Source organism: Etheostoma cragini, chromosome 24 (genome assembly GCF_013103735.1).
Source record: "Etheostoma cragini isolate CJK2018 chromosome 24, CSU_Ecrag_1.0, whole genome shotgun sequence".
Lineage (NCBI taxonomy): Eukaryota > Metazoa > Chordata > Actinopteri > Perciformes > Percidae > Etheostoma > Etheostoma cragini.
In genome coordinates, this window is record NC_048430.1 from 3,354,552 (window position 1) to 3,376,030 (window position 21,479).

Below are 21,479 nucleotides of genomic sequence, written 5' to 3' on the forward strand. Positions count from 1 at the left end.
TTTTGTTTTTCTACCATTCAAAATGGATTAGTTTGGTTGTGAGTGACAAATTAAGAACCTCTGCTAACTTTGTTCACGTGTATTATAGCTTGTATTACATTGTTTATAATATACGAGACTCGCATGGTGTAAGAATTATGAATATTCCTCGACATCCTCCAGTGAAATGAATTCACCTTAGATAGCCTTTGTCCCTGTTTGTTTCTTCTGTGTGTCTGTGTTTGTCCTTTTCTTTATGTCTGTCTGTCTGTCTGTCTCTCTTGAATGCTCTCTTTCTTCCCCCCTTTCTCCTCTATCTTTTGTCTGGTGCATTTGCTTCATTATTTATTTGTTTATTGCCTGGGGGCGGGGGGATATCTCTGAATCAGCATTTACACCATGGGAAAACAAGACTCCACAGAGACTCTGATAAAAGAAAATGTCTTGGTTGTGGTAATAGTTGCTCCCAGCAAGGTAACCACACCCTGTAAATGGTAAAAGTACAAATAAACCACTAATGTTGATCTCCCCATTCCAACATGTTCCTTATCTGTTTAGTGGAGGCGGGTTTTGGGTGTCAGGTATAGCTTTATACTGGTTTAACATGTATATTTTTTAATCATGATTTATGGCGCTATACAAATTACGTACCTGTTTCTTAGAAGGCCCATTATCAGAGCACCCGGCCCCCCCTTTCTGTGTTTTATCATTTTGCATGCATGCCAGGAAAATGCAACTGATTTGTACTGTAATTGATGTGTTTAGCTGCCAGCAGGTCATGTGGATGTCAGCGTGCTGGTTGCTATGCAGCTGCTGATAGAGCAGGTGACATATGAGAAGAACCAGGCTCTGCTGCAGCAGCTTCACACACATCTACTGTTCAACTTCAACATCTGGAACAAAGGAGACTTCCCACTACGCATAGGTTTGTGTGTGTGTATTAGATGGGGCTCGGCACACCCTCAATTTCAAGAAGCACCCAGCCTTACCGTCACAGAAGCTAGGCAATGTACTGCTGTGGACTGGAGCGGCAGCAAAACATATTTACAGGCCCACCTAAACAAATCTGTATCAGTTTAAGTGTACACCATATTTATAATATTTTTACTGCCTTACATCACTGTCAGACAGTCGCTGTCAACTGAAGTTGTTATATCCATGTATGCTTGTTTCAAAGACACACTCTTTTGACAAAAACAGTCATTTTACTTTGTAGAGTTCAACTGTTGCCCCGATTGGTGTGTTTGTGTTATTGTGTGATGTTGGTGTTTTTTAAAGGGTTATTTTGGATTTACAAAACTCACACAATAAAAAAAATAAACTAACCTGATCGAGGCAGCGATATACCAGCAACTCCCGTGAAAGAAAACGGAAGAAAATATAATATCCAAGGATCATGACATGTTTCTATTTTCCTTTACATTTTTCTTGCATTCTCCATATATCTTAGTCTATTTTTCTTCATGACTGTTTGAAGTGATGCTGCTGAATTTTGTGTGTAAAACAAAGAATTTGTGGCCCTGACTGACACTGTTACCAGTTCTAAATTTGTTTTCCTCTCATTAAGGTCATATCCAGTACATGTCCACTGTCATCAAAGATAACAGGAAGCAGTTCAGAAAAAAATATGGGGTTCAGTTCCTTTTGGACACCATACGCCTTTATTACGGGTGAGATTCCATTTCCCAAAGTTCATACCTGTCCAATACTTTTAGTCTCTTTTTAACAAAACATCATTGAAAAATGCTCTGTACTTCAGGAAGAACAGTCATAAAGACAGTGACTTGAGTGAGGATGACGTTCGTACCATCCGGGCATCTCTCTGTGGCCTCATCAAGTACTACATCAGCAAGGGCATGTCACAGGAGGAGATTCACAGCGTTCTGGGATACATGGCTGCCATTGGAGACGAGGAACAGGTGAGGGGGTTGGGTCAAATGTTATATAATGCACTTAACAATTGTTAAGATAAACCTTTTATGAATTTTGTTAGTGGAAATGTGTTTAAAATAAATCTTCAAGGTATAATCATGATTATCATATGTTAGAATAACATTATATCCTCCTTATTCTATGCCTGCATAAATCATACAGTAGCCTTATGAGATTGTCCCCAGCGAGGACCATAATACTACTAACATCGTATCAAGGGATTACATTATTCACTGTGAACAAAAGGTTAATTCATTTTCAGCCTTGCAGCCCGAGAATGATACTTTGAGGTGTGTCAGGTCAACATCTTGAAATTTGAAGAAGGTCAAGTTATTATTGGTGTTTGCTTGCCAGATGACCCATATGTTGTGAAACTGGTTAATGCCAACCGTGCTTGCCATTTAAGAATTCATTGTGAAATAAGATGACCTTTCACTACAGGGTTTTCTGTTTCCCTATGGTCTTACTGCAGTGATGCCTGAGCAGGAAGCTGTCAGCTCATTTCCTGCATGACAGCTGTTTTTGCCTGCTTCTCTCTCTCTCTCTCTGCATTATGTTTTAATCGGTGGCTGTTGGCTGTAACAAACCACTTTATTTCTTGACTGCTTTCCTCTCTGACTGTAATGCACTAGATGAAGTTTTCACACAACTTGGTATCTGTCACCTATTTTGTGAAAACCAATTCCTCCTTTTGTCACACGTCCACCCCACCTTGCTGACTTTTTTTAACTTCCATCTTGTTTTTCATTTTGTCTGTCACTTTGCATCTCCTCTTACACTGCAGTTCTATATGTGAAAGCTTACATCACCCTCAATGAAGATATGGTCAATTGCATACTCCTACTCCACTGCTGGGCGTCTTCCATCTTTCTGATACTATTTATCCATTCAAGCCAGACTGAATCTTTAAATGACACACTTAATTCATTATGTTTAGACTATGAAAAATCTACTTTATCAAACATAATCTTTGGTTAAACATTACATACATTGTCCACATTTAAATGGTGCAATACAAGCACTAATTTACATTGTGAACGATAGATTTTATATCGTTGCCCACCTCCATGCTCCCATTTCTGTTTTAGCCAAATTTGGTTAAAGATGCCACTCTGTGCTTGTTAATTTCAGAGTGATTTGACATGCATGATAAGCTGTTTAACGGTCTTTTAGTGCTATGATTGCCTTCTCAAAACAATGTAGAAGTCTATCAAAACTATGAAAGAAGAAGCTAAAGTCGTGGCTGTGTGTGTTTTAGTTGTGTGGGCTGCTGGAGTTGTTACTCAGCCTTCTTCAGACCAGTCTGGCCAGGGACCAGCTCTTCCTTCTCCTCTTTGAGCCCGGAGCGGCCGATTCCTGTTACGCTCTAATTCTCAACAACAAGCACTCAGATCGACTCCGAGAGCTTGTGTTCAAGGTGGGTTACAGCCAACTACACTTGGGACAAACTGGCTTACTTGCTTTGACTAAGTAAACCGCTGTAAAAGGTCACGATTAGTTTAGTCACTTTAAGAGATGCAGAAAAGTTAATGTTTTTCATGTCAGGCAATTTTAAATAAAACCAGTATTGGTATTCATCAGTATCAACAATCATGCAATTTTAAAAATGTTTTACTTAACAACCTTGCAGTATGGAGTCATTCAGGGCTAATCTATTTCCTTTACCTAAATGTGAAATGGACTTTAAACCACACACCAGCTTACTCAGAACTACACAGAACATCCAACTACAGACACTTGTCAACAATCCTACTCAACAGGAAGATACTGCAATGAACTATAGCACTATTAGTCATACAAAAATAATGTTTTGATTTTTCTTGCGTACAGTTGTTTGAGCGCATGTTGCGCTGTGACCGCGTCTATGAAAAGAATAAGCAGCGTTTGCGGCTGAGGGAAGCAGGTTATGCTGGCCTGTCACTGCTCTTCTCCGAACTTCACATCACTCCGACACTGATCCGCTGTCTCCTTAACCAGGTCCTCCACACAGGTCAGCTCTTCTTTTGTTTTTATTACTAAAGTGTGTTTTACACTGTTCTGCTTTTCTCTCCAACTAGTGTTACTGCAACCTTATTTTGTACATATGAAAGGCTGTGTGTCTATGTAAACCCACTGCAGTAGCTGCTGTCATTAAGTACAGTATCACTAATCAGTCTGGAGTTGCAGCAGCAACTCTCCTGCTACTATAAATCTCCCTCTGAATTAAATGTGTTCAGCCTAGGTTGAAGGTATTAATCAATTGGTCAGTGAGCAGGGATGCTTTTTTTTCCCTACCAGTTCTTTCTCTGCTGCCCATTAATGGAATCAATTTCATGAGTCCTCACGGAGTGAGAGGCCAGTACTCGTTATTGGTTTTCTTTAAACAGAGGAGCAGTTTGGCTTAACCTTCCTAATTGAAATCTGGTCATATTCACATTACCCCAGCACAGGAGTTGAAAGCTGAACGGCTTTGTAGAGAGGCGGAAAAAAACCTCAAACCAATACTATTTACCTATTAATGGAGCTCAGGACGGAGGCAGTAGACAGAATTGCTCCCCTGTCGGTCATTGGTAAAGAAAAACACATACATAATGTTAGCACATGGTAGCACAAATCAATACTAAATATACAAATGTAAAATTGTGATTGTGTCCAAAATCTACAGATAATGTGGTGAACTACAAGGACCTGATGGCACTGGCCCAGCTCACTCACCGGGCTGGACCCAGTGTACGCCTCCTTGTCTGCAAGAGGGTGAGGAAGCACCTGCACTTAAACCTGCTGACATCCACAACCCATGGAACATGTTTTGTTTCACCATTTACCTCTTGATACAACATGTATAAAACTTAGTTTTCCTGCAGGTATCATTAACCAAATTTTTTTTTCCTCTCTGTCTTTAGATTCACCAGCTGCTACTATCCCAAACAGATGTTGCCGTTCAGATCTCAAAGCAGCAGTGTTGGCAGGACACTCTCATGCGACTTTACCTGCGGGGAGATGGGTCCCTGCCATTTCGGGCCACTGACACCATAAGCGCCTGCAGCCTGGACCTGAGCCGGCCCAGTGGCAGCAGCACCAACCGCCTTGAGCTGCCACTGGAGAGGAGGGCGCGGGCAGGCAGTGCTGGCCGCCTGGACCGGTTAGAGGATGACCGGCTCAGCGTAGGTGACACTCGCTCCGTGGACAGCCTGGAGAACGGCGACGTCATCTCGCTGCTGGACACGCCATCTTCCTCTGCCTCCACCGAGCCGCAACTACACGTCAAGCCCTGGGTGGTGGGAAAGTCAGGAGGCTTGATGCTGGATCTGTCCCACCTGCAGGCCTATGAAGGCGGGGAGAGCGGCAGCCAAACACCTGGTAGCATGCCTAGCACACCTTCTCCACTGGAGACCTCCAAGCCTTTCCCAGGGAGCATCGGGGATCAAGATGCAACTTCCTCCCTGACTGAAGACAGCTTTCTCTTCAGCGACAACATCTCACTGGGAGAGTCCTTCAACAATGCTGAGGTGAGATGGCTGTTTTTGTGATAATTTTATTCTTGCTGTGATAAGAAACCCCTGGCATCTTTATTTCATAAAGTAGTCTGTATTCTGAGGTTGCCTTAATGCTACTACCCTGCAAGAGCTTCTTACTTAGTTGGTGAAATGCGACTGTCATCCAGTGAGTGTGTCACTGGGGAGCAGAAATGGAAGAGAGACAACATGTCTCCTCCCATAGCAGGAGGCTCTCAGTTATATAATGAAATGTGTCATTTAAAAAAAACTTCTGGTTGGGGAATGTGACAAAGTGTCAGATCTTCCTGGGGGAACAAAGTTAGCCAATAGGACAAAAGTAGTATCGTCTACATTCTAGACAGAGCAGTTTATATCAGAGACGCGAGGGGGATCATACTAAAACTTGTGCTGTCAAAGGATTTGAGAGGAATTTTTATTATTATTTATAAGTACTAATATAAGGAACACTGGAATCAACGTTATTAATGACCTTTTTCCCTTTGCTGTATCCTGTTACCTACTGCTGCAGTGATACACCAGAGGGATTTAATCTTATCTATTCTAATGATAACCCTATGTGATGTTGCCCCCTAGCGGGCGGAGGAAGAGCTGTGTACCACGCTGCTAGAGATTGTGCTGTGTGTGATGTGGCGTGGGGTAGAAGGTTCAGATGATTCAGCATGGCTGGAGCGCGGACAGGTCTTCTCAGCTCTCACCAAACTGGCAACTGCGAACGAGCTGCTGCTTCCTGTCGACCAAATCAAACTCAGGTCAGCCCTGTATTTAACTGCCGGCAACACTGGACAAAATGTGAGCTGAAAACATGTTGCTTTCAGAGACAGATTTGCTAACCGTATATAATGGTGTTCTCCTCCTTCCTCTGTGCTCTCTCTTTCTCCTTAAAGTCTTATGGAACGTATGTTAGAGTGGGCGGTGAGTGATAACCGCCAGGCATCAGTCGCCACATTGCCACAGCACACGGAGAACGCAGTGCGGTTGCTTCACATGGTACAAGACTTCCTTCAGGCGGAGGGCCTGGTCAATCCAGCACTGTGGACGGAGAAGGTGCTGGAGGAGACGGTGACGCTGATGGACAGCCTCATGGTGTGGTACTCTGCTGGCACCCAGTGGTTCCAGCTCTCCCAAGTTGGACTTAGACTGCTGCTGGGCTTCATGGCTCAGGAGGACCCTAAAGTGAGCTATTTTACCTTTCGTCTTTCCTTTATGGCTTGTTTGTAGTTTTCCATTTTTGGTATTTCTTCTGACTTTTTGTAGAAAGCCAGCCCATACATGTCCAATAATAAATTGCCTCTGTCACAGGTGTGTGCCATGGCCACTGCCAAGCTCAATGGCATCCTGCAGACCAAAGAGGTGTCAAGCCAGGACGAGGCCTGCTACCTGCTAGGTAAGGTGGAGGGCATTCTGCGTCGATCCATCCAGGAGCAAACGGAGACGTACTCCTTCCTTGTTCCTCTGCTGCGAACGCTGCTCTCCAAAGTCCACCGCCTCCTCTACATGGAGCTGCACCTCCCCCAGCTCCCCGACAACAATGGCAGTCCGTCCTTCTTTGAGGACTTCCAGCTGTACTGCAACTCACCTGAGTGGCGTGTCTACCTTGACAAATATGTATGAGATTTAAAGGTTCCTTGTTGTTTTTAGATTATATTAGAAAGAAATTTATTGTCAAATGTAATGGTATGGTTTCTCCATTTTATTCAGATTATTCCGTACATGAAGCAGTATGAAATTGAAACATTCAGCCAGGGCCATGAGACCATGGCTCTCTACTGGAAGGAGTGCTACGAGGCTTTCATGGTCAGCCTCCATAAGAGAGAGAGGGAAAGAGGTGAAAGTAAGATCCGCTTCCAGGTTAGTTGGCTCAGTAATAAATTAATAATAACTAAAGCCTCTTTTCCTTTATTGGTACAAAGCCTCATCCAAAACACGTTTCTTCTTTACTCCCTTCAGGAGCAATTTCTGGAGCCTTTTTCACGCCGAGGCCGCCAGGAGAACTTACGCTACAACAGCATGTTGAAGCAGCAGCACAGCCAGAACAGTGCCACCCTCAGGCAGTGGAAGGCAGCACGCCGGGGTCTGGTGTGCGAGAGAGGGCCCTGGGCTGACAGGTGCTGACATCACCTTTCCCCACTTTATACTTTCTACTGTAGCAAATCAACATGCAGGCTTATTGTTGTACAAAGATGAGATAGAAAACAAGGGGATAAATATATTATTTGCGGATAATGACTGCCTTTGGGAGATTACAAGTGTATTTTGTAACACATTTCTAACAGGCACCAGGATGAGATGCACTGGAGGGTTTCTAGTGCTGAGAACTTTTCCCGCATGAGGCTGAAGCTGGTCCGTAATTACAACTTTAACCCACACCGAGAGGCCAGCGCTCTGAGAGACAACCTGGGTAAGACAATACTGCCTCTCTGTGGGCTTTTTAGTGTGTCTTTAGACCAACAGCCTGGTACAGTTCTGTAATGTCTCTTAAATGTATGCTTAAATATTTGGATTAAATATAGCTGCATTTGGATATTTTGGACATTGGTGGCTCTATTTGGCAGCAAAAAGTACCTGCTCCAGTAGACGGATTAAGTAAGTGGATGTGATGATCAGGGATAAGTGTGTGCACAGTATGTTGAGCACATCTATCCAGCCTACCCTTGATAAACAGATTAAAAAGGACAGACCTTCAAAATCTTCTTTAAGCTGAATATTTTTCCTACCCTTTCATCTAAGTACTTTATGAGGAGGAGGATCCACTATACTTGGTGTAAGGGTGAACATTTTGCAGATTCAGGACTTCAGGAGCAGGCTTTTTATTTTATTTTTTTATTTTGTGAGCAAGATTAAAACTGCAAATCGTATGTTTGTGGAATGGAGATGAAAGAAAAATGTGTCAGGTAAGTTTTTGTAGTTTGGCAGACCTTGACAAGCTAAGACATTTCCTGCACTGCCAAATGATATTAACCACTGCAACATCTCTGAATGCCTCCTCTGTGTTTAATCATCTCCTGTCTCTTTTGCTTTTCTCAGGTGTCCATCAGCAGCGTGTAAACCCAGAGTCTCTGCTGCTGGAGGCTGTGAAGCAGGTCAAAGTCAGCGACTTGGAAGACGACATCCTGGAGCTGCCAGAGGACGACCCTGCTGCTGCTAACAGCCAGTCAGTCACCCAACACAACAACCACAGAACGACTGTGTTCACGTAATACATACTAAGAAGTATCACAACCTCCCATTCATTGTCCTGCAGAGTTGAAGCCGAGGAGGCAGGCCAGAAGGAGAAGCTGGTGCTGTGGGAGGACTGCGAGCTAGTGACGGTGGTGGACGTGGTGCCCGGCCGCTTGGAACTCACCACCCAACATATCTACTTTTACGACAGTAGCCAAGAGAAAGAGGAAGGTGAGGAGATAGCAATGAAGGAGGATGAAAACATACGGTAAACCCACTAAACTTTTACTTACAAAAATGACTTTTTTCCTGAAGGAGTGGGCCACGACTTCAAATGGCCCCTGTCTCAGATCCGAGAGGTCCACCTGCGGCGTTATAACTTACGTCGCTCAGCCCTGGAGATCTTCCTCATTGACCAGACCAATTACTTCCTCAACTTCAAGAAGGAGGTGATGAATCACAAATTTAACTAGGCATTGACCAGATATTAAACACCTATTGACTTAGGTTTGAATTCCAATGATCACAGAAGAATATTTGGTCCCCCCTTTTGCCTTTTAAATAGTTTTATAATAAGATTGAGTTTTCTTACCAACAGGTGAGGAACAAGGTCTATAGTCGCATGCTGCTGCTGCTGCGATCCCTTAGTCTTTATGGAACCCGCTCACCACAGGAGCTCCTCAAAGCCTCTGGACTAACACAGGTCAGGAACAATGATGCAAAGCTCATTAGCAGATACAAATATCCAACAGTTTCACTTATATTGAAACACTTTCAATTATATGGCTTAATTGTGTAGGAATTTATTTATTTAATGATCTCTGGTAGTTAACTCTCGTCAATCATCCGCCTTAATCTCTTCATTGGTTCAGTTGATCAATGTTTGTGTGGAGGAAAATGAAAATAAAGACCGCATTTGCACAGAAATGGGTGAACCGGGAGATTTCCAACTTTGACTACTTGATGCAACTCAACACAATTGCAGGCAGAACATACAACAACTTGGCTCAGTATCCAGTGGTACGTTTCTCTCTGAATACATTACTGTCGAAGTGTGGTGACTGGTGAATGTTAATATTTGAGCTAACTAGTGTGTGTATTGTGTGTGTTTGCGCGTTTGTGTTTGGTTTACCAGTTCCCCTGGATTCTAGCTGACTACACCTCCGAGGAGCTGGACCTGTGTGATCCTCGGGTGTTCAGGGACCTGTCAAAGCCAGTGGCTGTTCTTAACGAACGTAATGCCAAGGCTGTTAGAGAGAAGTATGATTCATCCCTCTATACCTCAATTTTTCTCATAATTAAACAGTCATTAAAGCAGCTAAAGGAAGGCACATCGCTGACAATCCATCTTTTTCTATGTGTCCACCAGGTATGAAAGTTTCGAGGACCCAACAGGCACCATCGACAGATTCCATTATGGCACCCATTACTCAAATGCTGCCGGAGTGATGCACTACTTGATAAGAGTGGAGCCCTTCACCTCCCTGCACATCCAACTACAGAGTGGACGGTAAAGAGACTAGTCAGCCAGTCATCATACTACTCTTCCTCTGCTTTCCCTCCATGTATCTTCAGCAATGAAAGTAATTGTAATTATAGCATCCCCTGGAGGTAGTTTTTAACATGTACTGTACGTGCCAGCTGCTGTTTCTAGTGTTTAATATACAGTAGATTCTCATCTATACCTTCCTGCCTTGGCTCAGGTTTGACTGTGCCGACCGCCAGTTCCACTCTATCCCTGCGACATGGCAGACCCTAATGGACAACCCCAATGATGTCAAGGAGCTCATCCCAGAGTTCTTCTACTTCCCAGAATTCCTTGAGAACCAAAATGGTGAGTAATTTTTCATATAAAAAAAGAATATATATAATATTATATAAGAATATAGAAAATATTTATATATTTATCTTTTTGCTGTCATTCAGGTTTTGATCTGGGTCGCCTGCAGATCTCCAAGGAAAGGGTAAATGACGTTGTTCTGCCCAAATGGGCCAAGTCCCCAGAGGACTTCATCTACAAGCACCGCAAAGCTCTGGTGAGATGCAGTTTTAGTTCTACTGCTGTCCTATGACCTTGCTTCTTAGAGATCATTCTTGTGCAAGAAGAAAAAAAAAAAGTAGAATATTGAATTAACGGTAACCATGATTAAAACCTTACCCTAGCTTAACATTACTGCAGAGGGTCCAATATCTGGTCTTTGACTGTGAGGGACCGGCACCAAAGCTGATATATTACCTTTTGATAAGTCAGATATCTGAAGATACATGAGTTTACACTGTCTACATTATCTTATTTACTTAGCCGAGCAACGTCCAAATGAAAAAAATGTGAGTGTAATATTCCTGAAGTGGAATTTAAGGCACTTTTATGTTAGTCTGTGTGCATATGCAGGTGTAATATTGTGCTTGTTGTAGTAGCTACATGTATTGTATTGTTTATGACCACAGTTCATATGTGGTTTGTGACAGGAGTCGGAGTACGTATCAGCCCATCTTCACGAGTGGATCGATCTGATCTTTGGTTACAAGCAGAGGGGTCCTGCAGCGGTGGAGGCCCTCAACGTCTTCTACTACTGCACATATGAAGGTAAAGCATCCAGAACAGCTATCATGTCAGATTATGGTTTTATTCTTTTCTCTTTAATTGAAAGTGTTGTTCTTGCATGCACTACTGGGTATAAAATGCTTTTGCAACAGCTTGGTTACAAAGGGATGCAAATATAGATTTAAGAACAACAAACACTTTGTTTCAAGCATTCGGTCACACTAACTATTGCAAACTTATTACAATTTTTGGTATTTAAATAACAGTATAAAAAAACAACGTATTTACTTAGATGTTACAATTATTTCCTAAAAGGGAAACCTAAAAAATTAGACAAAATGTTTACTTTTGCTTTATGTTTACCTACTGATACAAAGACTGATTTTGGAGACATTTAATTTCAAGCATTTTGCAACAATGATGTCCTGTGTATTATATGTATTAATTTGGGGTTGCAGGGGCAGTGGACCTGGATGCCATCACTGATGAAAAGGAGCGTAAGGCTCTGGAAGGCATGATCAGCAACTTTGGACAGACACCCTGTCAGTTACTCAAGGTGCAGACACACACCAGATGCATTAAACCTACCACGACTGAAGCTAATGCAGTTCTGTATCTGTGTATATGAATCAGATTTAGACTCTTGTATGTGTCTGACTGCATAGGAGCCCCATCCAGTGCGTCTGTCTCAGGAGGAAGTGGAAAAGAGGAAAGCTCTTCTAGACTCATGTCCTCTAAGCATGTTCGAACACCTCAGCGACCTCAAGTCCTTCTTTGTTGAGGTGTGATCTCTACTCAGTGTCCGAACACTAGTCAGGAATGTGTTAACCTAAATTATTACCATGCACTTTTCATTGAAATATCCCCATCATGGTACAGGGCATCAGCGACAATGTGCCGCTGGTTAAGGCCGTGGTCCCAAAGAATCAGTCCCATTCCTTCATCACTCAGGGGAGCCCTGATACCATGGTGAGACTTGGCGTTAATACTAATAGTCATTATAATAATTGCTGGGGAACAGTTGTTTTCTATTCCTTTTTAAATTGTAAACAAAAGAAATTAATGAAGGGTGTTTGCACTGTCTCCAGGTAACAGTTAGTCAGAACTGCCTGGTTGGGACCCATGGGTGGCTGCCTTACAACAAGAACATCTCCAACTACTTCACTTTTATCAAGGACCCCACAGTGTCCAATGCCAAGTGAGAATACATACACACTCATGCAAATGAATTACATTTGCAGCAGCATAGCTCTGTGGACACAATGCAATGCTGTCTTTATCACCATGTTGACAAATCTTTCTAATCCCTCCAACCCTCCTTCCTTCCTCTCTGCATTGTCTGTCTGTGTGTCTTCTCTCACACTCTTCCCCTAGAACCCAGCGTTTCCTCTCTGGACCTTTCGCCCCTGGCATGGAGGTAACAGCAGGGCTGTTTGTGGTCTCACACGATGGCAAGTTGCTCTTCAGCGGTGGCCACTGGGACAACAGCCTCCGGGTCACCTCCCTTGTTAAGGGCAAGACTGTGGGACAGCACATCCGACACATGGGTATACACACACCTTACACACAATTCTGTGAAGAGAAGTCTGCTTCTTGACTTGCGTTACATCCAAAACAAAAAGGCCAAGTACAATGATTATAGAATAGCAAATTACAGCAACCTGACCACTACAACCTGTCACCCAGTCTCACCTCAGCAACCTTTGATCCTAAGAACACATAAAGAGGGAGATTAAAACAGGATGAACAGGAGTATATGCCAAAGAAAGCAACTTGGGAACAGTGAGATCTTTTACTGCATTAGTCAGCTGTTTTTGGTCAGTATGTTTACCCAGTGTTGTACCTCCTGACCCAAAATACTCTTAATGTTTACCACACTTAGTGTCAGTTTTCAAGTGTCCGACTAAATGACGACACAGGCGCATACTAGGTCTGTTTAAACAATCTGCTTGGAGGACTTGTTACAGTACAGTAGATCGCTACGCTACCACTTGTAGTGGAACGGCTGCGCAGACATGTGACCATGCGGTCTTCCTGGGGGCACTGATCCTGCAAGAAAAACCTAGTGGAGTGGCGTGGGCCGTCACACTTGCAGTAATCTGTGGTTTTGTTCACTCTCCCTCCAGACATTGTGACCTGCTTGTCAACAGACCACTGTGGCATCCACCTGATCTCTGGCTCCAGAGACAAAACCTGCATGGTGTGGCAGGTTCTGCAGCAGGTTAGGAGAGCCAGGCCTCACTTATACACCATGACAGATTCTGATCTGCAAATAGATTTACCTTCATAACATGCAGACGCAAAACATGTTGTTTATCTCTCAGTAATTAGGGAGCTTTGAATAATGACATTCTTCTTTGTTAATGTTCTTAAAGTAAAAGGGGCCAGTATTTATCTCTGGGTTTTACTTTCAGGTAAATTATTATTATTACTAATTTACTAATTATTATTAGTACATTTTATTCAAGTTGTTAAGTTGATTAATCCTTAAAGAATATTTTTGATATCCATAATTCATTGATCAGCTTTATAATTTATGGAAAATTTAGATGAACACTTTTCTGTGACTTCCTTCTCTCTTTATGTCAGACAACCAGCTACATTCTCTCTCTCTGTCTCAGTTGGTTTTGTTTGTTTGCTTTGTTGTGCAGGGTGGAGCTCCAGTGGGTCTTTATCCCAAACCAGTACAGGTGTTGTATGGACACACGGACGAGGTGGTCAGTGTTAGTATCAGCACAGAGCTGGACATGGCTGTGTCTGGATCACGTGTAAGAGCACACACTGGGCTGCTTCTTTTGAGCGTTCACCAGTTTTGGCTTCTTTTGCTGTGTTTCATCTCATCTTGGGAGTTCATTTAAATTGGTCTGTAGAATATAACATGAGAGCGAAAGAATGATGGTGCCATGCTGGAGATGGAATGTGTTCTTCAAAAACTACTAAATCCCATGCTGAGTTAATAAGCTGGAAAATGGGGTTTACATTGAAAGTCTGTTGTATGTATCATTCTGAGTCTTTAAAAGTTAAGAGATTTGTGAGGTTTGGTGTTCAGTGGCTTTGATTACTTTGAATTTGAAATGACAACTTTCATTCTAAGCAAGGCCAACAATACAACACCAATTGCTGTTTGTTTTCCTGAAAATTAAATAATTGTTGAGAATTTTCCGCCAACTGTTACAGCTGACTGAAACTTCTTTTCATAAAAAGTATGCGTTACATTTAAGTCTGCCATTGTTTGATTAAAAGGTCAGGGTTTAAATAGTTTTTATTTAACATTTATTTATTTAATATTGTTTGTTAATTTACAATTCCCCGATAGAAAAATTAAAGAACATAAGTGGAATGCTATCACAAGGGAAATTTCACTATTTGTTATAACTTTAAGGTATTAGTTTAATTTAATGATATGAAAATGTATGTGAATGAAACACTGTGCTTCCAGGATGGGACAGTGATCATCCACACGGTGCGCCGGGGTCAGTACATGCGTTGCTTGCGCCCGCCGTGCGACAGCTCCCTGCCACTCTCTATTCTCCACCTGGCCGTGTCCTGGGAGGGTCACCTTCTGGTCCACACCTGCATCGAGGGCAAAGCAACACTAAAGGTGCATGCACAGTTTTGTCACACACAAACACTGCTAGAAAAAGGGCCAATCTAAGAAAACGGATCTCACTTTTTTGCACTGTATGTGGAAATAACTGGGTCACGGTTGTGTGAAAAGCATGACAAACATTTGTTTAGTGTGCTATTGCAGAGTTTTATTGAAAGTATCCAGCCCAAATATTTGTAAATGCCGGCTAGACTAGAGCTACAGCTTTACAAACATGGATTGTATAGATTAATTTGAAAATCGTTATTCATCGAGCTATTCATTATTCTCTTATATATAATAGTTAATTATTTTAGTTATTTAATTTCAGTTTTGCTTGAATTATACAGCAACATAAAGTTGTTTATCATTAATATTTTGTGGGACGTAGACACCAGGTGGGGCTGATGTTTTTTTTTACCAAAGTTACAGAGTTACACAGCCTAGAGACGTCATTGATCCTCCTTGTGAAAGGTTTGTATGCCGAGAAATTGGATTAATAAACCTCACAGAATGTCATCTCTGCCTGGACAATGAAAGTTTTAATCTCTGCGTAAGAGTCACTCTTTCGGTGCCTCTGTGGCTGTTGAACATTGAGTTTTTAGTTTGTTTTGTTCAATCTGAAGACAATTCGCCACTACAATAGCTGTTTTATTTTTTTCTACCCAGGATAAAAATGCCCTCCACCTTTACTCTGTAAATGGAAAGCACCTCGGCAGCGAGCCTTTGAAGGAGCAGGTGACTGATATGTGTGTTTCAGGGGAGTATGTAGTCATCGGCAGCGAGCAGGGATACCTGTCCATCCGTGACCTCTACAGGTAAACTTGTTGTACATCGACCTACAATTTATCAGATTGAGAAACTGCCTTTTTTTTTTTAAACGCCGACTGAGCACGTGGACATTTTTGAAATAATAGTTTTTTCCTGTGCAGTCTGTCTCTGTGTACGGAGCCCATGGCCATGAGGGTGCCTGTGCGTTGCGTCTCGGTCACTAAGGAGCAGAGCCACGTCCTGGTGGGCCTGCAGGATGGCAAGCTGATCATCGTGGGCGTGGGCAAGCCGGCGGAGGTAAAGAACTCGCTGAGGAACTACATCGCTCAGAGTCTGGAGGGATCGCCGCTCATGGCCTCCCCCCTGCTGGCCCCACTTCGAGCTCGCTCTCCAAACCACTTGCTACACCAGCGCGACCAGCTGGTGTTCAGCCCCGCTTCCAGCTCCCATAAAGCCCAGCGGCGCTAGTCTCCCTCCCCACATTGCTGTATGTCTAGTTTGGCTCAACAGATATACATGGCTGGGATAAAGCTTCACATCCGGCATGTCTCTTACGTGTAGACTGTCCTCCTCCCGTCTCTATCTCCACTATCAGGACTTAGTTTCACCCAGGGCGGTTTTAATCAGTTTAAAGAAATACAAACAATAGAGAGCATTATTTCCCTATCCTAGAATAGATAGGAGTTGTAGCCAGACCTTACTCCCATCTCACACACACACACACACACACACACACACGCACACACAATCACACGCACACACATACACACAAACATGCAGATAAGCCTGCTGCACATATCACATTGTGTTGCAATGCTTGGCCTCAATGTCCTCAAAGACAATAAAAAAAAAAAAAAAATCCAGAGTCACCTCTCCTTCTCAGGGATGGTTGTTGCCCCGAGTCACCATTTACATCTGAGCCATACAGATTTAACACATTCCTTTCAGCACACAGCTGAGCAGACACAGTGGCCACTAGAATCACAACTGTGCTATGAAAACAACTTTTTGTGCTTACCTCATTCTGTTTTTTCAGAATATTTGGCATCCGTGCAATGTTTGACTTGATTTGGCCATTGCCCTGGGATCAGCTCCAAACCCTGCTGTTTACCTGAAGTGTCATTATGTTACGTGTTTGAGTGGAGTCTACAACTATAACAATTATGCTGTGAAACAAACTTTAGACAAAGTAATGCTTATTCAAACTCAAGCCATATTAATAGTGTAGCTGCAATTTAATAATGCAATACAATACTCTTGCGCCAAGATAGACTTTACTGTTTTGATCATGTAAATAGTATGATAGTGTAGATGTCGGAGGTTGATACAGTTAGTCCCTCTCTTAAGAGTTTGATTATCACACTTTTCTGCTTTTCATCTTTTCTCACCAAAGTGAATCAGGCTTTGATTTTTTTTCTTTGATGCTTCACAAGTCAATCAAGTTCCAATTAACTAATCAGTCACTCATGAATCATATCCCTCCTCCTTTTTCCCCGTTTCCTTTGACTTCACGCTTTTCTTTCCCCACTCTCCTTCATCCCACTTCCTCCTCTTCCTCCATTTTTCTCAGATGCGTTCGGGCCAGATCACAAGGAAGCTGTGGGGCTCCAGCAAGAGACTGACCCAGATCTCCTCGGGGGAGACTGTGTACAACACCCAGCACAACAACAACTGAACCCCTCCCAGTCCCCGAACCCTGAACCCTCCCCTCCATGCACATCCAACATTCCTGTCACCCATACCTTTTGTTCACCAAACAGTTTGCTTCATTTTGTCTGAGGAACTCCCTTCAGGTCCTCCAGTACCTTTTCACAGTTTAATAGGTAGTATTCTGGGTTGCTAGAGCATTGCGCATCAGCATTTGTCTGTTATGTTTGTCTGTGTCAATATTTCTGCTTTGGATTGAGCATATGGCGCTGGCGCTGTGGTTCAAGTCCAGAAGTAGTGTCATCCTCGGCACCACCACCAACCCAAACACCATGGCTCTTAATCCCTCACACGTGTGTATGTGTGTGCATGCAGCATATTGCCATGCTCTATGTTAAAATATGGTTTCAAGTGTCCTTTTTCCCCTCCCTTAGTTTGCCTTTGATGCGGACAGGCGGGCCTTTGATCTGTAGGCCGAGACTTTTCATGATTGCCTCAAAGCTGCCACGCAGCAGCCTTATGCAGTAAGAAGGCTCCATCACTTACAATACCAAACCTTCTGTCTTTCCTATTCGTTATATATATATATATATATATATATATATATATATATATATATATATATATATATATATATATATATGTGTGTGTGTGATTTGTTTTTGTTTGTTTTTTTGTTTTTTTATAATTGTTGATTTCTTTGGGAATTGTTTTTTTGTACAGATTTAGGCATGTTCCCAGCAACTTGGCATCTGTTCGTGTGCATGGCTTTTTTGGTCCATTTTGAGGTCAAGCAGCAGACACAATGATGAAGAAGTCATGATTATTTACGTTTGGATATTGCTGACTTGTTTTGTTCTAGAAACATTTGTAGCGTTTGTCTTTTAATTTTGGCATATCATTTAAGAAATAGTTTTGTAAAAGGAAATATTATCTACAGGCAAAACACTACATTCTCAAACAAAAGCGGCTTCCATGTGAGGATTTATCAGTACAGAAGACACTATGTTAAAGTCACATCACACTTCATTGAATGTTTTTAAGTTACTTGAAATCATGTTTATTTATAAGTAAAAGTAGCAGTTTTTAAAATCGTATCTCGACTACAGACATCTGTATGGCCTATTTTAAACTGTTTTGACTGTTCATACACCTGCAAAAGAAGGAGAAAGAAGAAATCCTCAAGGGCTTTATGAGATGTCAGTGTTAACAGCAATACACCTCCTTCGTCTGGTAGCTGTCGATGCTTTCTTCCTGTTTTCTGTCCTTGTCTTGGTTGCTCTTCCAGTCCTCTATCTCCAGTCTTCCTATAGCTTAACTGGGACAGTAAATCTACCCTAACTCCCTCCCTTTGCTTTAGCTCTCATCATATCCTCAAACTTTAATATTTTCAAATCTCATTGCCCTTCCTGCTCATTGTGAATTGACCTTTTTCAGAGGAGTTTTTATTTTATGGGGCATTGAGAAGGTTTGCACGCCTTGTTGTGGTTGTGTGGAAGATGTGTTGTTTAATGTGTGACTGGGATTTCTTTACTTAATCAGAATCAAAAACCACAGTATGACGCTCCTGTGTGGGATTTATATTTTTCACCATGTGTGTGCGTGCGTGCGTATGTGTGTGTGTGAGACGACATGCCAATGATGCATGTTTGTTTTTTTAATAGCCAAATTCTGTTGATATGGTGTCTCTGATTCTGTGAACCATGGCAGCCCTTGATTATTTTGGCTAATTGGCATTTGGCATTGGACAGAGGATTGCTCTTGGGGTTATCTGTACTTTTTTGTTGTTCAAAGTAATTTTGTATTTAGATTTTATTTAAATGTCACAACAAGATGGAGTGCAAAGACCAATCTGTGTCCTTTTTAAAGTTTTTTTTTTTTTTTTTTTTAAAGGTGCATAAAATGTTTTTTTCCCGATTATCCACATTTGTCATTCAGACAAAAGACCACTGTTTGAGCAGATCCCTGACTGCAACAAACGGAGTGCCTTTATCCCAGTGTGGTGTTGACACAGGTTTTTCTCATTACCGTAGCTTATCATCCCCAACCTGACCGTAAATCAAATGAAAGCAGCATTCCAGATGTTAAACCTCCACTTCAATGGGAACCAAGAATATAAGACTTCAAAGCAAAATCAAAAAGTACTATTTTGTCTTAGCAACATTTTCTGTGACTGTCACCAAATGGATGTGTGAATATCTGTGATTATTTATGAATACAGTATATAATGTACAGCATGATTTTTATTTCAACGTATTTGAAATGTACTTTTGCACTTTCAAGGTACTGAATTGTGACAAATTGTTCTAACTTGGCTCCCAAATCTGTATAAACTGCTTTGTATACACAAATGGAAAATGATCATTAAAGTCTTGTCTAAATTTAAATGGGTTATGTGAATTTTGTTATCTGTCTGAGGTCTTAACTGTAAACGCTTTAAAGAAGAATGAAGAGTAACTGCCATGTTTAAGGGTCAAATGTCTTATTTTTTTCTCATGTCAATTTTGGTCACATATTTCAAAATAGAAACGCATAGATGTAAAATTCCAAGTTTTATTTAAGGAAATAGAGACAGATGGTAGTCCAAACTGATGTTGTGAAATGAACAATATTGTCTTTAAAATTGTTAACGTTATTCATAAGAGAACGATTCCAGAAACCCATCCACTTAAGCTGTTTCTTTGTGGTTTTTATGCAGTGATCTGGTATGAGCAGATGGACGCTCTCTTCAGTTCACAGTCGGATGCCGTCCACCAGCTCTCGTCTGCAAAAAGGGTAGGGACAGAATTGTAAAAGATATGTTTGGTATTTCTTAGCATAGCATAGCTATACAGTTGGCCTATTTGATCTGTAAACCTTACATGTATTATGCAGTTGAAGGTGGGATTTACCAAAAGATACATTGCCAAACTTTAATGGCCTGCCTGCCTGATACAGAAGTCTATCCGGAAATGTTGATTTAATACATGATTCAATCTTAGTCTGTTGTTTTGTTTGTGGTGTGTTCTTACCTATCTTAAACATCTCCACACAGACAGGTTTATCAGTGTGAATGTTGGGGTGACCTGGCATCCAGTCGCTGTAACTCCACTCTGACCCGTCAACCCATGATGCCTGCTGGTTCTGAGGTTTACCACACCAACACACATACAGTATATTCAAAATATTTCACACGTACAAGTTTGGTTAAACCATTCTTATTGAAACTGACAGCACATCAGTGTTGGAGGAAGTATTCAGATCTTTTACTAAAGTAAAAGTAGCAAGGGTAACACAAGATTATAAAAAATAGGCTTAAAGTTTCTAAAGTAAATAGAAAAATGCCTCATTAGTTATATAATTTACTATTAGATTGTAAATACTGTTGCATCAATGCATAAGCATGATGTAACGTTCTTCTTTCTTTCTTGGCTTTCTGGGCTTGTTTAGTGACAGCACAGAAACAGATGGAGCATTTACACACAAAAAAGTTCAAGGGTCAATGCTTTACCAAGGTAAGAAAAACACTATCTGTCCTGTTGATAACATATCTGATGACACTCTCCTTGGCCTCCATTACATGCCCCAGTACAGGGCCAGACTAGTGGCGTCACAGCCAGTAAGCAAATTATTAAAAAATAGTGATATGAGAGGGTTTTTAAAAACATTATTCAAAATGCAGGTAGTTGATTGTTGACAAGAGGAACTTGCCTTGACAATGCCTCCCAGCCAGGTCAACACAGGGTTGCTCTCGCCATCCTTGGTTGCCAGGGAGACCAGGCGGGAATGTAAATCGCCAGTGGTTACAGATGCAAGCTCAGCATTTGGGGCGAGAGCTCTGCATAAAGCCTGGAGACAGAGGTCACAGAAAAGTCTGAGATTTAATTTGTAGAACTGCAAAGTGCAAACTGATTTTGGTCACTATGGGGAGGTCTTTGAAACAAAACATTATTGGTGACATAGATTCACCACTGAAAGTTTAACTAGGCTGAATTACCATCCCTGCCTAAAATTGTAATGCGAGATGTGTGTCAAACCTGTGCATCTTGAAAGGCCAGCAACGTTGGGTTGAACTCATAGCAGTTTCCATCGATGACCTCCCCCTTACAAGCCACTCTTTTTGTTTGAAGCCTGGAGGTAATGCGTCCAGTTCCCTGTCTAAAACGCTTTGGGATTGTAAGAATGGGTTTGGTTCCCTGTCTGAAACCATATGGGATAGACATCATGGGTTCGGTTCCCTGTCTGAAACCATCTGGGATAGACATCATGGTTTCGGTTCCCTGTCTGAAACCATCTGGGATAGACATCATGGGTTCTGTACCCTGTCTGAAACCATCTGGGATAGACCTCATGGGTTCGGTTCCCTGTCTGAAACCATCTGGGA

The 21,479-nt window shown here is 41.9% G+C and overlaps 2 protein-coding genes across 5 annotated transcripts in view; one reads left to right on the forward strand and one right to left on the reverse strand.

Annotated features, from left to right (window-relative positions):
* Positions 1-17,709, forward strand: part of nbeal1 (neurobeachin-like 1) — a 39,414-nt gene extending 21,705 nt beyond the window's left edge. For all 3 annotated transcript variants that reach the window (XM_034865042.1, XM_034865044.1, XM_034865043.1), the window contains 34 exons: positions 745-904; positions 1,547-1,649; positions 1,739-1,898; positions 3,170-3,328; positions 3,742-3,901; positions 4,556-4,644; positions 4,794-5,399; positions 5,982-6,157; positions 6,293-6,581; positions 6,708-7,013; positions 7,107-7,256; positions 7,356-7,513; positions 7,682-7,806; positions 8,433-8,559; positions 8,650-8,798; positions 8,883-9,016; positions 9,166-9,270; positions 9,492-9,587; positions 9,703-9,827; positions 9,937-10,077; positions 10,271-10,401; positions 10,494-10,603; positions 11,037-11,154; positions 11,571-11,668; positions 11,778-11,894; positions 11,992-12,081; positions 12,201-12,310; positions 12,487-12,659; positions 13,239-13,333; positions 13,764-13,880; positions 14,552-14,713; positions 15,368-15,516; positions 15,631-15,766; positions 17,040-17,709. In XM_034865042.1, the coding sequence (XP_034720933.1) occupies positions 745-904; positions 1,547-1,649; positions 1,739-1,898; positions 3,170-3,328; positions 3,742-3,901; positions 4,556-4,644; positions 4,794-5,399; positions 5,982-6,157; positions 6,293-6,581; positions 6,708-7,013; positions 7,107-7,256; positions 7,356-7,513; positions 7,682-7,806; positions 8,433-8,559; positions 8,650-8,798; positions 8,883-9,016; positions 9,166-9,270; positions 9,492-9,587; positions 9,703-9,827; positions 9,937-10,077; positions 10,271-10,401; positions 10,494-10,603; positions 11,037-11,154; positions 11,571-11,668; positions 11,778-11,894; positions 11,992-12,081; positions 12,201-12,310; positions 12,487-12,659; positions 13,239-13,333; positions 13,764-13,880; positions 14,552-14,713; positions 15,368-15,516; positions 15,631-15,766; positions 17,040-17,144 (5,229 nt within the window). In that variant the 3' untranslated portion in view covers positions 17,145-17,709. The remainder of the gene's footprint in view (positions 1-744; positions 905-1,546; positions 1,650-1,738; positions 1,899-3,169; positions 3,329-3,741; positions 3,902-4,555; positions 4,645-4,793; positions 5,400-5,981; positions 6,158-6,292; positions 6,582-6,707; positions 7,014-7,106; positions 7,257-7,355; positions 7,514-7,681; positions 7,807-8,432; positions 8,560-8,649; positions 8,799-8,882; positions 9,017-9,165; positions 9,271-9,491; positions 9,588-9,702; positions 9,828-9,936; positions 10,078-10,270; positions 10,402-10,493; positions 10,604-11,036; positions 11,155-11,570; positions 11,669-11,777; positions 11,895-11,991; positions 12,082-12,200; positions 12,311-12,486; positions 12,660-13,238; positions 13,334-13,763; positions 13,881-14,551; positions 14,714-15,367; positions 15,517-15,630; positions 15,767-17,039) is intronic.
* A 1,899-nt stretch (positions 17,710-19,608) lies between these two features.
* LOC117939599 overlaps positions 19,609-21,479 on the reverse strand; it is a 4,629-nt gene continuing 2,758 nt past the window's right edge. For both annotated transcript variants that reach the window (XM_034865050.1, XM_034865051.1), the window contains 4 exons: positions 21,133-21,473; positions 20,807-20,944; positions 20,128-20,239; positions 19,609-19,880 (listed from right to left, as the gene is read on the reverse strand). In XM_034865050.1, the coding sequence (XP_034720941.1) occupies positions 19,807-19,880; positions 20,128-20,239; positions 20,807-20,944; positions 21,133-21,473 (665 nt within the window). In that variant the 3' untranslated portion in view covers positions 19,609-19,806. The remainder of the gene's footprint in view (positions 19,881-20,127; positions 20,240-20,806; positions 20,945-21,132; positions 21,474-21,479) is intronic.